Here is a 17,406-nt window from a genome sequence, read left to right as displayed (position 1 = left end):
CCAGTGGCCCCACTAAATTTGGAATGGTTAGAATTGTTTACTTCTTTTTCTTCCCACTGAGTGCAGTGACCACAAACCACACTTAATATTCCAAATATATTATATTTAAAGCTGCAGTATGTAAGATTCAGAAAACCTGGTTATTAATGACACTTGTGGCCATTAATTGAACTGCATGTTGCTGCCTGTTGCTAGTGATTGGAATATAACCGCTGCAGTGCAATTACTAAAATGAGAATATAATGATTAGCCTCTGCCAAGGTCAGATGAGGCTTCTTGGCAAGCATTGTTTTAAAGTAGAAAAATATTTTTTTAGGTGTACAAGTGATGGGTTTTCATTTATGAAACAACATACAGAATACTGTTATTTATAATATTATGAGATATTTCTATGCCAAACATTCATCGTCATTAATTTCATGTTTTGCATTGTATGATGCTGCTGATATGACCAGTAGCCTACACCTTTTAGTTTATGGTGGTAGCTGACATACCAACATACCAAAAATACTTTTGGTATGTTGGCATGTACTTTGTGGTGAAATCTATATCTTTAGAAGCAATATAGTAGCTGTGGGTGAGAAACAGATCAAAATTCAAGTCCTTTTTTTACTGTAAATCTCTACTTTTACTTTCAGATATGAAAGTGAAACTAAACAGGCACCACATGTGGCTCCACATGAGTGGAGATTTAGAGTAAAAACAAAAAAACACTTCAAATTTGATCTGTTTCTCACCCACAGCTAATATATCGCTTCTGAAGGGATGGCTTTAACCACTGGAGTCATATGGATTACTTTTGTGTTTCCTTCATGTGATTTTTGGAGAATGTCTGATCCCCATTCACTTACATTGTAAAGACCTACAGAGCTGACATATTCTTCTAAAAATCTTAATTTGTGTTCTTGTGAAAGTCATGCACATCTGGGAATGCTTAAGAGTGGGTAAATGATGAGAGAATATTCCTTTTTGGGTGAACTATCCATTTAAGACGTTGTGCTTGTGTTTATGTGCGGTCAAGATCATTCTGACATGATTTGAATGCACCATAACATTCGTTTTTTGTTTACATGTCAGGGAGGACTATTTCTTCAATTGGAATGATGACTTGAATTAATTTTGTTAATAAAAAATATTTTATTAAAAATGTGAGTAACGCAATGTTATATAGTGAGTATCTCCACACGTCGTAGGTCATGCTTAACAATGTTTTTTTAGCCATGACTATATTCACAATATAGCACAGCCCTTGTACGTTATTGCTTTGTATTGCAATGCATTGTAGCGTGTAGCGAATGAGACTAAATAAGCCTTTATTTTGCATAACATTTACCCTAAATTCACTATAAATATTTAAAACAGATATTGCACATCATGACATTTTGGAAGTAAGATTTTGTTAATTGGCCAAGTGGGTACATTTTAATCTATTGATATACATTATTAGTATTTAATTTTAATTATTTAAACTTATATCATAAAGTAAATTAAATTAATTCAAATAGTAGCCTATTTAAAATGGAATGTAGCTTATAAATCCTCAAAAATCCAGTCCTTATTTTCCCGCAGACTCAGCGCAGAGCAGAAGAGAGCTAGAGGAGATGTTTGATAAGGTGCAGAGGGGTTCCAGCGAGGGTATTTTATGTATCTGCACACATTTACGCTTGGGAATGAAAACTTTGCATTTACAAATAAATTAATTTAAAAGATATCGGAGTGTTTCTTTCACACAATATATCAAGCCATGTCCCCAGTTATACGCCTATAGTCATCTTCCTCTGACTGTTTCAAAGACAAGTTTTTGTATTCAAAAACGTGCACTCAGCACAGGACCATCCACTGACATGTCAGCGGTAGCATGGGCTCCATAAACTAAATCTAACGATGGTGTGCATGAGGAATCGGTGTGACGAGGGAGAGGATTTGGACAGCGCAACCTCAACCAATAATGTAAATTGGCATCAGCATGCGTCTTAAGTCTCTTCCCACGGCGAAAAAGCGTACGCTGGAAATAAACCACATTTTCCGCATTTAAGCGCGACTTAAAGAGCATGGAAACGGGTCTGGTCGCGAATCATCAAGTGAAAAATGTTGGAAGCGGAGATCCCCCTCCTTCGACTCATCTTAGCACACCTCTACAGCAACAGTCGCAACCATTCCATCAGCACCCACAGCACCACCACCAGCGAGCCGTCCACAATCACAACATCAACAACCTAACACCCGTGCGCGGAGATCTGGGCAATCGACAGCATGGAGAAAAAGAAAACGCTTTGGAGAACCAGGTCGAGCATCATGCGCGTTTGCTGAATAAAATCGACGAGGACGATCGGTCGAGCAGAACCGGAGGGATTGGATGGGCAGTAGGTACGAGCACTCCAACTTTCGAACGAGTAACAACAACATCAGCAGCGGCGGTAACGCGTCCCAAAGAGGGAACAGCTCTGTTTCTGAGTTTAATAATTATTTCGGGAATGGAAGAGGAGGGCCTTGCTTTGATCAACATGGCGGACAACAAAGCCATACGACGGCTTTAATGCATTCGGCACAGGGCAACATGGATCAAGTGCAAAACTCTCACGAAGGGTACCATAACACTCCATACAACCACTATCCCACCTATCGGCCGGGGTACGGTGGGGCTGGATACGGTATGATGAGCCCATCACGGCAGGGGAACATGATGGGCCCAGGTACCAACTCGCCTACTATTGATGTTGCTAATCATGGCAAGACTGTTATGGCCTCTTCTACCACAGCTCCCGGAGCCAGCGTTGGGGGCTTTCAGCTGTTTCCCGGACAAAATCAACAGCACCATTCTGGAGCTACACCCACCCTAAACCAGCTTCTGACATCTCCGAGTCCGATGATGCGCGGATATGGCAGCGGTTATCAAGAGTACAGTAACCCACAGCAACAGTCCAGCATGAGTCTGGGCAAAGACATGAGCTCTCCTTACAGCCCTGCTGCCAGCCACAGCTGGGGAGCACAACAGAGAAACCATCCGGCTATGAGCCCTGGGAATAACTGCAATACCAGAGCCCAGGTGAATGTTCGCCTGTTGTAATGTGTGTATTAAGTTTCTCAGGTAGCTCTAGCTGTGGCCTGATGCAGTTCATAATATTAGCTTTCTGTGGAGAGCTTTTTATATTTATGAAATACACATGATATATTAGAACGATTATGAAACAGCATGAGCAGTTTGGTTCTGCTTCGAATGATCTAAGAATATTGAGGGGTTTGGGCTTGTGTTGTTTTTGTTGAATTGACAGTCAGCACAACATGTCTGTCCAAGGTGACTGTGCTAACGGTGTTAGCATCAGTTAGCCTGCGCTGACAGACACTTCATTTACCCCAAAGAGATGCCCTAATATCGCGTTCAGATATTTTGGGCCAGGTACATTCATACACAGTGTAATTGTATATAAAAAAGAAACGTTTTACCAAGCAGCCAGTGTCATGCTATTGAATACTTAACAGCTCGTGCAGTAACATTCAAAAGATGGAACATTCTAGCATTAGACTCCGGCTGAATGAGCTGCGAGCGACTTCTCTTCGCAAAATTAAGTGCAAAATAAAACGATCGTGTGATTTAATTCCCCGGATGATTTTTTTTTTTAACTTAATAACATTGACCGTCTGTATAAAAAAAAATGGCAATACAGTGCTGTGCGATATTGATTAGCATTGTTAACTGCTGTTAGCGCCATTGCGTCCTGTCTGACTGAACATACTTCATTAATTTAACTTGCAGTAATGAATGTAATCACATTTATTTATTATAAGCTGGCATTTCACCGCCGAACTGAATTAAAACGATTAAACATGATCTATATTACCTGTAAGTTTTCTTAAACATAAGCCATAAAGGTGCAATAAGGTATGATAGTGTACGAAGCTGTATGTATTTCTCAAAATATAGTGAACTTTCTAACTAAACAGCATTTTTGGGCATCACAGGTCCCCACGAAAATAATGGCTGACTCGGAACGCGTTTGATGCCCAAAATACTGTCTAGGTTGGCTGCTCAATTGGTTAAGGCTAATAGGGCTACACAAATTATAGCTCGATATTTTTCAGCCTATTGATGATATTCGATATGTATCTAGATAATTATGTATTTGTTCTGAAATGATCAACTTTGAAACAGCCATTGCAGCCAAGTAGATAAATATTTTAAAGGTCGTTACACACTCTCTCTCTCTCTCTCTCTCTCTCTCTCTCTCTATATATATATATATATATATATATATATATATATATATATATATATATATATATATAATCTTCCCTGAGGTCCATGTTAGTATAGTTTTGTTGTTGTTATTGTTGTTGCACCCAAAACAGTCATAATTTAGTAATATATATAATATTTGTCCCACCCTGTCTCTGGCCCTCTGTCTGAAATGCTCTGTTTTAAGCTCCATGCCCTTTAAGACTTAAATGTAAATGCCCACATTTATGTTTGGCTAACATATAGCCGTATTTGAAATGCAATCTAAAGAAAATGGACAAACTCCACAAGACCATTTTATAAAAATGAATTTCAGATTAAACATATAACCAACATACAAATCATGTCATCTGAATATATTAAACTGTTCACTCAAACAGCACCATAAACTATCAAATAGTCATGACATATGAAATATTAATGAATAAAATAGTTTACGTACAGTTTTATCTACACCATCTTTCAATAACAGTTCCTCTACTAAGCTTGAATAATATTGTGATTGTTTCATAAGCATTCCACGCTTATATGAGCTGAAAACACATACAATCCACCCTGAAATTTTCTGAATATGCAAACACAGTACAATCCATGGTGATGTTGGGTGCTTCAACCGGCTTCAACTGGGCAAAGCAGAGACGCTGGTCTTCACCTCACATCTTGTCAAAGTGTAGTGTATGCTGCAGTGCAGCGGGGGTTTCAGCTCAGTCTGTTTTTGCAGTGCCACTTGCGCTCAATTAAAGTGACCGTGCACTGTTGATGGATAAAATGAATGTGATTTTACACAAAGTACACAATGCAAAGAATAAGCATATATTAGTTAGGGATGTGCAGTCAAATACACGAGTATTCATTCGGCAATAATTATTCGAAAAGTAAAAATTAGGGCTGTCAATCGATTACAATTTTTTATCTAATTAATTACATGGTGTCCCGATTAATTAATCGTGATTAATTGCATATACAAATATTTGCTGAGAAAGCCCCTCATATAACAATAATTCAATATATAATGATGAAATAATTATAGTTATCTTTAAATATTTAAAAATTATATAAAATATAAATATTCAGATAATTACAATGCATTACATTCTTGTAGCAGAAGAGTTAATCATTGATAAGACAAAAAGCGGCATTAGAATACAATGTATTGTTTACTACCATATTATTGATCATAAGTCAATCATTGGCATACAGTTAACAGCAATCCATTTCACAAGTGAATTTGTCAATCAGTTCGAGATATATTGTTAGGGCTTGTTTAAGGACCCATCAATTTACATCTGTGTCAGATATGCTTGTGTAGTGTCTCGGGTGCGTTGCGTCATAAACATAAAATGTTTAGGTCACGGTGTCAAGTTAAATATAGTTTAATACTCAAATTTTAAACACATCTTGAGATCCCTTAGTTCGCATTTGCGCTCCTTCAAGTGTTTTGAACGCAAGAACGTAACGCATGTTTGTGTTGTTCTGCCCACTGAAGTGTTGTTTTCTTAACTGTATAAACTGCTTGTTCCCAAACAGCTGTCTCACTGCGGTCTTGGGTCTAACCCTAACCATACATAATTAGCGTTTCTTTTTCTTCACTTTGAATGAGCTTAAATATTTTCATTCTATACTTTTTTGTTTTTATACATTGCTTGTTTAAATGTTTTCAACAAAAAAAAACACAGGACATAATATAAGTTTGTTTTGGATATAATAAGAAGCTTGTTTTTTTTTAAATGGTGATGCAACCTTAATTAAATATTTTACAACGTAATTACCTTCATTTAAATAATAGAATATTCATGTATTCATCTTTTTTAGCTTAAATATTTGAATCCCAAATGATTGACAAATGCCCGTCCCTAAAATTAGTAGTCTAGTGTGTCTTTATACTAGGGATGGGCATTTTGGTCATTTTGTCTACTTGAGTACACTGACTATATGTAATAACACGTCTGACAAACATCTATGGCTGCTGCATTGCGTCTTGTTGTTCCAGTGTATCGTCTATTTATTATTATAGGCTGTTATAAAATAGTATGTTACAAAATGTACAAAAGATTGCATAATCAAAAAATAATGCATCATATTTTGTCATTATGTGAAGATTCGGTGCCAAACTCTGAAAGAATGTGCACAACGCACATCTGTCTTTTCTTCCTTCATGTTACCTTAGTACATTTATTTATTTATTTATTTATGGAACAACCTGGAGTTAAGTGCCTTGCTCAAGGACACAATGGTGGTGGCTGTGGGGTTAGAACCTGTGAGCTTCTGATTAACAGCCCTGTGCTTTAGCCACTACGCCACCACCACTCCATAGTAGTAATTTTAGTAAGCGCGTACCAGTTTTTTTAGTGACTGTCTGAGCAGTATATTTTCAAATTACAGGAGATGCCATAATCATTGCTTTTTAATATGCATGTTAAGTTGAAGTTCAGTTTTTAAGATGCTGCACTGGGTTCAATTTAACTGTGCTCTGTCTAACTGTTTGAAATACTCTCCTGCTGTACAGTGGGTTGCTCTTTTGAGGAAAGCCGCTATGCTTTATTGCTGTGATTCATGAAGCATTCCATTCAACTCAGAGAGTCTGAGTTTCCACCTTTCAACTCAGGAAAGTGCAACGGAATGACAATTTATATGTTTAATGAACTTGGAAACTCGAGCAGAAATCTTAATTCATTTCATCGAGATGCAGGTGTGTGTTATGTCACACAGGGCAGGGAGGTTTAGTCAGTGACAATCATTCACTTTCATTTAATAAAATCCCTAAAAATGCTTCCAGTGTGAAAGCCCTGTCAAGTCTGCAGCTGCAGTTACACTGTAGTTAAGCTGATGCTACGCTCATGTCTCACTCAAGCTTGTGATGTGAAACGGGCATAAAAGTTGTACTTGTATTGCTCTTAAAACTTGGCACACTTTGCCGGAAGCACATCAAAATGATCAAAGACATCAATGTAGTGCATGTTTACAAAAGACCAACAATTAAAAATGGCACATATGGCTGCAAAAATGGTCCAGGATGCCTTCAAAACAACAAACAGCAAGATGAAAAAGAATGGGGGGGCTCTTTAGAGTTATAACTTGACATCACGTCTTTTAAAAGCAGTGCGAGATGCATGATAATGTGGTGGTGGCGTAGTGGCTAAAGCACAGGGCTGTTAATCAGAAGATCGCAGGTTGCTCCGGGGGGATTGTCCCTGTAATAATTGCACTGTAAGTCGCTTTGGATAAAAGCGTCTGCCAAATGCATAAATGTAAATGTAAATAATGGTCAAAGCCATTTGTGCATGTTTATGTAGAAAAACACTTAAATCTAGATAGTCACATGAAGGTTTATTAAAGGCCCTTTTGGATGAATCTCCTATGACAAGCAATCTCTCTCCTCTTCACCTGTGTGACAGACTGAGCTCCAGTGGGCAGGGCCAAGGGTGCAATAACGAAAAATAGGCATGGATGTCTTGCTGAAGAGGCATTCATATGCAGATGTATTTGATCCTTGTGACGTAATAAATTCTACAAATTTCAAACAAGCAGTTTTTGTTGCTTGGTTTAATGAAATGCTCTTTTTCGATTAAAGGCCATTTTATACCTCTGTGTGGTTATGGCGTAGCCTGCGCTGTAGGCTGAGGTGCATCTCTTCAAAAATGTAACTGCTTGTTGCATTGTCACAGACCTCAACAGCTGTGATTGGTGTACTTTGTAACCAGAGACCTGTTTGTGTTTTTAATGTTCTGTTTGTGTTTTATGAAGTTCCAAGGGAAATGCGACAAAAGACATGTGTTTACAGCTTATTAGAGTTGGGATGCTCGAGTTTGGACTCGAGTCCGAGTCACGAGTCCAATTTTAATGGATGAACTTGTCACAGACTCGGATGCATTTTTACTCAGACTTGACTCTGACTCGAGCCTTCCGGACTTGGGATTTTTTTCAGAGTCTGGCCGAGTCCAAGGCATTTGTGATGCAATGAATAACAAACAAAAAAAATAACATAACATACAGTGACCATACGTCCTCTTTTTCCCCAGACATGTAGTCTTTTTCATATACGGCTCCTGACGGCCGCGCTCGGTTGCGAGGAGCGCGACCTCTGGGAAGTGGTGCAGGATGATCCCAACAAACAAAACCCCAGAACAGAAACCCCACACAACACAAAAAACAGAAATGAGGGCAGTCCAAGGGGCACAGAAGGCACAAAGGGAAATGAAACAGTCCATGGGGGTCAATGGGCAGTTCAAGGCAAGGTCAGGGGGAGCATAGCAGACAGGAGGGTGGTCGGGAGATCTAGGGGGCAGCCTTAGGGCAGAGACTGTGTCAGGGGGTCTGGAAGGCGACTGGAGGACAGGGTCCGGGTCCGGGGGTCTGGAAGGTGACCACCGGACAGAAATAGGGTCCGGAGGCCAGGGAAGAGGCCACAGGACAGGGAGAGGGTCAGGAAGTCCGGGCTGAGCCGTGAAAGGCGGAGCCGTCAGAGGCGGCACCGTAGGCGGCTCTGGAGGCGGGGTTCTGGAAGGCTCTGGAGGTGGAGCCGAAGGAGGCTTTAGGGGCGAAGGCCTGGAAGGCTCTGGAGGTGGAGCCAAGGGAGGCTTTAGGGGCGAAGGCCTGGAAGGCTCAGGAAGTCAAGTCAAGTCAAGTCAAGTGGTTTTTATTGTCGTTTCAACCATATACAGTTAGTACAGTACACAGCAAAACGAGACAACGTTCCTCCAGGACCATGGTGCTACATAAAAACAACAAAGGACCAACATAGGACCACATGAGACTACACAACAAAATAAAATACCTATATAAACTACCTATATATACCTATATAAAGTGCACGTGCAAAAATACATGTGCAAAAAGTACAGGACAGTACAACAAATTACTGACAATGAACAGGACAATAGACAGTGCAGCGCCGACCAGTACTCAGTAGTGCAAAAAGATGACAGTTTCTAAAAATGTAAACATAACATACTATGAGATAATGTTCTATGCACATAGCAGTTATTGAGGTAGCAGACAGTTATAAAGTGACAGTTATTAAAGTGCAACTCAGGACACGTGTGTGTCAAACCAGTCTCTGAGTATTGAGAAGTCTGATGGCTTGGGGAAGAAGCTGTTACACAGTCTGGCCGTGAGGGCCCGAATGCTTCGGTACCTCTTGCCAGACGGGAGGAGGGTAAAGAGTTTGTGTGAGGGGTGTGTGGGGTCAGTCCACAATGCTGGTTGCTTTGCGGATACAGTGTTTTTGTAAATGTCTTTGATGGAGGGAAGAGAGACCCCAATGATCTTCTCAGCTGTCCTCACTATCCTCTGCAGGGCTTTGCGGTCCAAAAGCGGTGCAAGTCCCAAACCAGGCAGTGATGCAGCTGCTCAGGATGCTCTCAATAGTCCCTCTATAGAATGTAGTGAGGATGGGGGTTGGGAGATGTGCTTTCCTCAGCCTTCGAAGAAAGTAGAGACGCTGCTGGGATTTCTTGGTGATAGAGCTGGTGTTGAGGGACCAGGTGAGGTTCTCCGCCAGGTGAACACCAAGGAATTTGGTGCTCTTGACGATCTCCACAGAGGAGCCGTCGATGTTCAGCGGAGTGTGTTCACCTTGTGCTCTCCTAAAGTCAACAACCATCTCTTTTGTTTTGTCGACATTCAGGGACAGGTTGTTGGCTCTACACCAGTTCGTCAGCCGCTGCACCTCCTCTCTGTATGCTGACTCGTTGTTCTTGCTGATGAGACCCACCACGGTCGTGTCATCGGCGAACTTGATGATGTGATTCGAGCTGTGCATTGCTGCACAGTCGTGAGTCAGCAGAGTGAACAGCAGTGGACTGAGCACACAGCCCTGGGGGCCCCAGTGCTCAGTGTGGTGGTGGTGGAGATGCTGTTCCCGATCCGGACTGACTGAGGTCTCCCAGTCAGGAAGTCCAGGATCCAGTTGCAGAGGGAGGTGTCCAGGCCCAGCAGGTTCAGCTTTCCAATCAGGTGCTGGGGAATGATTGTGTTGAATGCTGAGCTGAAATCTATGAACAGCATTCGAACGTATGAGTCCTTATTGTCTAGGTGGGTGAGGGCCAGATGGAGGGTTGTGGTGATGGCATCGTCCGTTGAACGGTTTGAACGATCACGCAAACTGCAGTGGGTCTAGTGAGGGGGGCAGCTGGGTCTTAATCTGCCTCATGACGAGCCTCTCGAAGCACTTCATGATGATGGGTGTAAGTGCGACGGGACGGTAGTCGTTGAGGCAGGACACTGAAGACTTCTTTGGCATGGGGATGATGGTGGTGGCCTTGAAGCACGTTGGAACAACGGCGCTGCTCAGAGAGATGTTGAAGATGTCGGTAAGAACATCTGCTAGCTGGTCTGCACATCCTCTGAGCACTCTGCCAGGAATGTTGTCTGGTCCAGCAGCCTTCCGTGGGTTGACTCTATGTAGAGTTTTCCTCACATCTGCCGTGGTAAGACAGAGCACCTGGTTGTTGGGAGGAGGGGTGGACTTCATCGCCATCACGTCGTTCTGCACTTCAAACCGAGCGTAGAAGTCGTTCAGCGCATCTGGAAGGGAGGCATCTTTGTCACAGGCAACTGATGTTGTCCTGTAGTTGGTGATGGCCTGGATGCCCTGCCACATGCGCCGCGTGTCACCGCTGTCCTGGAAGTGACTGTGGATTCTCTGGGCGTGTGCGCGCTTGCCCGTGACAGTTTGGCCCTAGCTGTTCTTAGGGCTGCCTTATCGCCTGCTCTGAAGGTGGAGTCTCGGGACCTCAGCAGCGTGCGCACCTCCGCAGTCATCCACGGCTTCTGGTTGGAGCGTGTGGTGATGGTCTTGGAGAAAGTGACATCATCAATGCACTTGCTGATGTAGCTGGTCACTGATGCTGTGTATTCCTCCAAGTTGGTAGAAACGCCATATGTTGCAGCCTCCCTGAACATGTGCCAGTCAGTACACTCAAAACAGTCCTGAAGAGCAGAGATGGCTCCTGCTGGCCAGGTTTTCACCTGCTTCTGAAGCGGTTTTGTGCATCTGACGAGCGGTCTGTATGCTGGAATTAACATAACAGAGATGTGGTCTGAGTAGCCGAGGTGGGGGCGGGCTCCGCCGTGCAGCGCCTGGGATGTTTGTGTAAACAAGATCAAGCGCGTTAGCCCTCTCGTTGCAAAGTCCACATACTGATGGAATTTAGGGAGCACTGTCTTGAGATTTGCATGGTTGAAATCTCCGGCGACAATAAACAGTCCGTCGGGGTGAGCGTTCTGCAGTTCGCTCATAGCCCCATACAGTTCACAGAGCGCTTCCTTAGCGTTAGCGCTGGGGGGAATGTAAACTCCGGTTATGCAAACAGTGGAGCTGAAGGAGGCTTTAGAGGGGTAGGTCTGGAAGGCTCTGGAGGTGGAGCCAAGGGAGGTGGCGCCGTGGGAGGTTTCCGAGGCGACGGCCTGGCAGGCTCTGTAGTGGGGGGGGTAGAGCCGTAGGAGGCTCGAGGGGCAGAGCTCTAGAAAGCTCTGGAGTCTCTGGGAGCAGAGCCGTAGGAGGCTCTGGGAAAAAGGCCGTGGAAGACTCGAGAGGCTCTAGTGGCAGAGTCCTGAAAGGCTCGAGAGGCTTGGGAGGCAGAGCCCGAGAAGGCTCGAGAGGCTTGAGGGGGGGAGCCATGAAAGACTCGAGAGACGAAGCCCTGAGTGGCTTGAGAGGGGGAGGAGTCCTGAAAGACTCGAGGGACGGAGCCCTGAGAGGCTCGAGAGGAGGAGGAGCCCTGAGAGACTCGAGAGACGAAGCCCTGAAAGGCTTGAGAGGAGGAGGAGCCCTGAGAGACTCGAGAGACGAAGCCCCGAGAGGCCGGAGCGGAGGAGGAGCCCCGGGAGACTCGAGAGACGAAGCCCTGAGAGGCTTGAGTGGTGGAGCCATGAAAGACTCGAGGGACGGAGCCCTGAGAGGCTCGAGGGGAGGAGGAGCCCTGAAAGACTCGAGAGGAGAAGCCCTGAGGGGCTTGAGAGGGGGAGGAGCCCTGAGAGACTCGAGAGACGAAGCCCTGAGAGGCTTGAGAGGAGGAGGAGCCCTGAAAGACTCGAGAGGAGAAGCCCTGAGAGGCTTGGAAGGAGGGGGAGCCCTGAAAGACTCGAGAGACGGAGCCCTGAGAGGCTCGAGGGGAAGAGGAGCCCTGAAAGACTCGGGAGGAGGAGCCCTGGGAGGCTCGAGAGGCGGAGCCCGTTGGGGCTCCAGGGGTAGAGCTCTGGGAGGCCCGAGAAACGGAGCCCTGGGAGGCTCGAGAGGAGGAGCCCTGGGAGGCTCGAGAGGAGCCCTGGGAGGCTAGGGAGGAGGAGCCTTGGGAGGCTCGTGAGGCGGAGGCCGCGAGGGCTCTGAGGGGCGAGCAGAGCCCGGCAGAGCCGTGGAAGACTGAGGGCGGAGCAGAGCCGTGGAAGACTCTGAGGGGGAGCAGAGCCCGGCAGAGCCGTGGAAGACTCTGAGGGCAGAGCAGAGCCGTGGAAGACTCTGAGGGGGAGCAGAGCCCGGCAGAGCCGTGGAAGACTCTGAGGGCAGAGCAGAGCCGTGGAAGACTCTGGGGACGGAGCAGAGCCCGGCAGAGCCGTGGAAGACTCTGGGGGGCGGAGCAGAGCCCGGCAGAGCCGTGGAAGACTCTGGGGGTGGAGCAGAGCCCGGCAGAGCCATGGAAGACTCTGAGGGAACCTCTGCGATCTTGAGCACAAGACGAGACTGGGGAGAAGGGGCCCTCTTCCTTCTCTTACGTCTTCGGCCAACAGGGGATGTGGCCATGGGGACGGTCGAGGCTACAGGCGCTGGCTCTGGGGCGGTCGAGGCTACAGGCGCTTGCTCGTTGGCTCGTTGGCCGTGGCGGGCATGGGCGCTGGCTGTGGCAGGCATGGGCGCTGGCTCGCTGGCCGTGGCAGGCATGGGCGTTGGCTCGCTGGCCTTGGCAGGCATGGGCGTTGACTCGCTGGCCGTGCCAGGCTTCGAGACTGGGGCCGTGACAGGCTTCGGGACTGGGGCCGTGTCAGGCTTCGGGACTGGTGCCGTGTCAGGCTTCGGGACTGGGGCCGTGGTAGGCTTCGAGACTGGGGCCGTGGTAGGCTTTGAGACGGGGGCCGTGGTAGGCATCGAGACGGGGGCCATGGTGTGGAACGCTGGTTCAGTGTCTGCCTCCCCCACAGTAAACGAGGAACCAGCGTACAGTAGGGCGAGGTCAATAAACTGAGCCAGGTTGAGAGAGCAGCGACCACCAGGCATGAATGATGAGGTTGGCTCATTCAGTCCACATTGAAAAATGTCTTTCAGAGCCACCTCATCAAAATTCACCTGGTTAGCCAGGGCACAAAAATCCACAACATAAGCCTCCAAGGGTTGACTCCCCTGACGTAAAACCAAGAGTTGGGCCGCTGGGTCCATAATGTTAAGGGCACGGCTATTTGTTCTATAACTGCTGCCCTGCATAACCAACTCTTGGTAAGCACCCGAAGAGCCGTCAAACCTCTCAGGGGGTTGAAGGCTCACGGCGCTCAGAAATGCGTTGGGAGCATAAACGGGCTCAGGGACAGACACAGGTAGAACAGGGTGACAAAAATCAAAAATCGCACGTACCTGCTGTCCCTGGGCTGTGAGCACGCGATCATGACTCCCAACGGTAGATCCTGTTGCAGAGTGCGCTGAAAACATCCGCTGTAGTGAGCTGCGTAAATCCTCCGAGCGGGACATTGTGACTGTCTTCGGTGTTGTTGGTTATTCTGTAACCCGCACAAGAAGAGACAGTCACAATGTCGAATACAAACAGCTTTATTAAAGACAAAGCGTGCAACAGTACAAAAGGGGCAAATCCAGTGAAGAATGGTCAGGGTGAGCGTTAGGTCAAAAGCCGGGGAATCAAGATATAAACAAGGGGCAAATCCAATGAGAGTGGTCGAGGAAAGCGTAGGGTCAAAGCCGGGGTAAACAGAATCAGAATAACGGGTAAGACTAAACAGGGGAGCTAGGGGAACACTAGAGCTGGCAAGCTAAGGGGTAACGAATCACAGGGGAGTTCGGAACTAGACGGGACAACAAAACTAAACACAATAACCAACCGGAGTGAGACGAAAGGGTTGTGATATATATAGGGGCGAGTGCAGGTGTAAACAATGATAGGTGATGAGACGAGTACAGGTGAAACTAATGTGGTGACTGAGAGCGGGCATGCAAGCCCGAGGAGGGAGACCTGCTAACGAGCATGAGAGCTCGAGAAAGCAAAACGAGCGTGCAAGCTCGAGGGAGCAAAACGAGCGTGGATGCCCGAGGGAGCAAAACGAGCGTGGAAGCCCGAGGGAGCAAAACGAACGTGCGAGCTCGAGGGAGCAAAACGAGCGTGTAAACTCGAGGGAGCAAAACGAGCGTGCAAGCTCGAGGGGGCGGAACGAGCGAGTAAGCTCGGGGGAGCAAAACGAGCGTGAGGGCTCGAGGAGCGCGCGTGTGTGTGCGACGGGGAGAAGCAGAGGAGCGGGGTTCTTGACATATATTGAGACAAAATGTAATTTTCTACATATCAGGGACATATAAACTAATATGATGGGTGAAATAGACCATGATGGAAATTGTACAACTCAGTCCGTCACATATTTGTAGCGTAACATCTGTGTGTTACCTGTAAAGCCGGCACTTGCATTTCAATGGCAAAAAAGTCAGAAAATACAATAAAGAACACAAGAGAGGGGAGATGTATCGATTCAACTATTATCCATACTAAATATAATGTGAAAGGAAAGAAACGTCAGCCCAATGTGAGTTGGATCTTGACTTTAGGGTAGTAGACTACACCTGGACACAGCAGGAGGACTGAAAAGTGTGAAGTGCAATACTGTAGTAGATATATATATTTTTTTAATGGTATCTAGTCTTTACTGTTTTTATTTTCCGTTTTTAATTTTATGGGCATTATTATATGTTTTAATAAGACCATTTATTAAATGTATTTAATGTATTTAGTTCATTACATTAAATGTATCTCACCCATACTTTTTGATAAAACTAAATTGAATGGACAGATTGAAAATTAAGTAGAAATAAAAACTAAATAAGAATTTGGAATAATAATAACGTAATAATAAAGTAATGTCTAACGCAGCTTTCACTTTCTTTGGTGTATGTTTGAGTGGAGGGGAAAAGCAACAAATATCTGAAATGTCAACAAAGTGTGATGAAGGACAGTTTTGTCTTCATACACCTAAAGCATATGCTTTCATTCTGAAACCAATTTTGAAGTTTTTCAGCAGGATACTTATATTTTGCAGCTGCGTGCATCTCTCCCTCGAACCGGCGCCTCCGTCTCCCCTTTATCTCGCTCTCCCGCTGATCAGCTGATTCAGCGCCAGCTGTGCACGGCCCGACCCAACCACGCCCTCCTCCTCATCACAATGACCCCTTTAAAGGCATTGAATAAAAATCTTTAAAAAAATAATAAAGGCATGTTTCCCCACAGTTTTTCACTAAGTTAACACTACAGGGAGAATGAGATTCAGGGCTCCAGACTACGACAAAATGGTCGCAAATGCGACTAAAAATAATAGATTGTGACAATAATTTTAAATATAATCGCCACTGGAGACAATCAGGTTGTGTGTGTTCATATGTGGTTTCGTCAGATATCATCTTGTGAGTTATAAAATATGTTTTTAGTATGTGTACATCCACTGAAAAATATGGACAATCCGTTAACATTAGGTCATTTTATTTGTCCCTGCAGAAAATATGTTTTGAAACGCAGCGCTGCGGTGTCCGAACAACACACAAAAGCATTAAAACTCTTCACTATATGACTCCATATAGCTCTGTTTTTTATGACTTTATTTATCTGTCTCCGCACACTTGTTAGGATTTCTTTTTCTTCATTTAATGTAATTACTCCCTCCATATCCCTTTTCTCTTATGTCTATTGTTATCTGTGTATTAATTATTTTGGCAGTTTTGTTTAATCCCCTTGGCTCTTTTTTCTTTTCTGTTCTGTTATTGCAATACAATAAAAAAGAAGCATATTTTTTTTTTCTGGTGTTTTCTCATTGGCCAACATCCACTTCAGACACGGAGCAACTTATACAACCATAAATAATGGGCTTACAGGCTGGACAGTGCAGATTCACTATTTTTTAGTTTGATAGATACAATGAAAGATCATTCATTGTATCTGTCAGTTTATAACACTTTCCCCTCCAGAATGCACATTTTTTGTGGAATGATGTAGATTGGATTATGCACCCGAAATTGTCAGCATTGTGGGTTTAATTCGTACATTAAAGGTGCGATAAGCAATTTTTATCATGGAAAGGTATGCAAAAAAATGTCGTACTCGCTGAAAGATAGTAATGAAATAAGTGCCCTGAGATTTCTCACTGATCTCTGTGTCAAGTCTAGACTCTGTAAACAGCAAACAAAAATGTGTCTGCAGTCCGCAGACAATGGTCAGTTGTTTTGTACGTTCTCATTGTAGTAAAGTTGCAACAAATTGAGTCATAATGCAATTTTATGCCTTGTTGTTCATAACAGTTGTCAGTTGCGTTCACTATTTTACTACTGTTGTTTTTAACAACCGTTCTGGTCTTAATAAAGCTCATTTGTGGCTTATCCAAAATGCTCAGTCTCATGGAAGTTGAATAGCTGAACTCGCTTACAGCACCTTTAATAGAGTGCAACTGTCTGGTTACAGAAGTACAAATCCAATTCCTTTTTTCCATAGACAAATGGATTTTCAACGATCACTTATAAGACAGATCTACCTTGAGCTCCGAGGTTGTTCATTGCTGTTATTTGCTTCCATTGAAGCAATCCATCTGCGTTATTTCAACTGCAATGTTTAAAAATCATGTTTGATAGTAGGATTCATGGTAAACAACTACATTACCCATGGTCCAGCAGAGAAAGCTTCACCAGTCAGAGAACCGTGGCCAACCAAGCCCACGAATCTTGCCTCGGAATGACCGCCCACTCCCATGATGCACTGTGAATTACGCAAGGGGTGTCTCTTCACCCCTAAACTACTTATCTGTCAAGGAATGTAGAGGCAGGACCCAAACTCAGTTTTGGATTTTATTTACCACCATCAAGGCCAAAACATCAACCAAAAAATCCACAAGGGGGAAAAACAAACATAAACTACGCCATAGGGGAAAAGGTAATCCAGGATGGGGTAGAAGGCAGTGGAGAACAGGACCAGGTAGGAAGCAGGTGG

At 44.6% G+C, this 17,406-nt stretch overlaps 1 protein-coding gene across 1 annotated transcript in view; it reads left to right on the top strand.

Annotated features, from left to right (window-relative positions):
- The first annotated feature begins 1,940 nt into the window (after positions 1–1,940).
- LOC127621781 (AT-rich interactive domain-containing protein 1B-like) overlaps positions 1,941–17,406 on the top strand; it is a 161,062-nt gene continuing 145,596 nt past the window's right edge. The window contains 2 exon segments of the mRNA XM_052095501.1: positions 1,941–2,345; positions 2,348–3,046. Of these exon segments, the coding sequence (XP_051951461.1) occupies positions 2,052–2,345; positions 2,348–3,046 (993 nt within the window). The 5' untranslated portion in view covers positions 1,941–2,051.

The sequence above is a fragment of the Xyrauchen texanus genome, chromosome 28, assembly GCF_025860055.1.
Source record: "Xyrauchen texanus isolate HMW12.3.18 chromosome 28, RBS_HiC_50CHRs, whole genome shotgun sequence".
NCBI classification, from domain to species: domain Eukaryota; kingdom Metazoa; phylum Chordata; class Actinopteri; order Cypriniformes; family Catostomidae; genus Xyrauchen; species Xyrauchen texanus.
The sequence above is the reverse complement of the archived record's forward strand: the minus strand, read 5'-3'. Positions and strand labels throughout refer to the sequence as shown.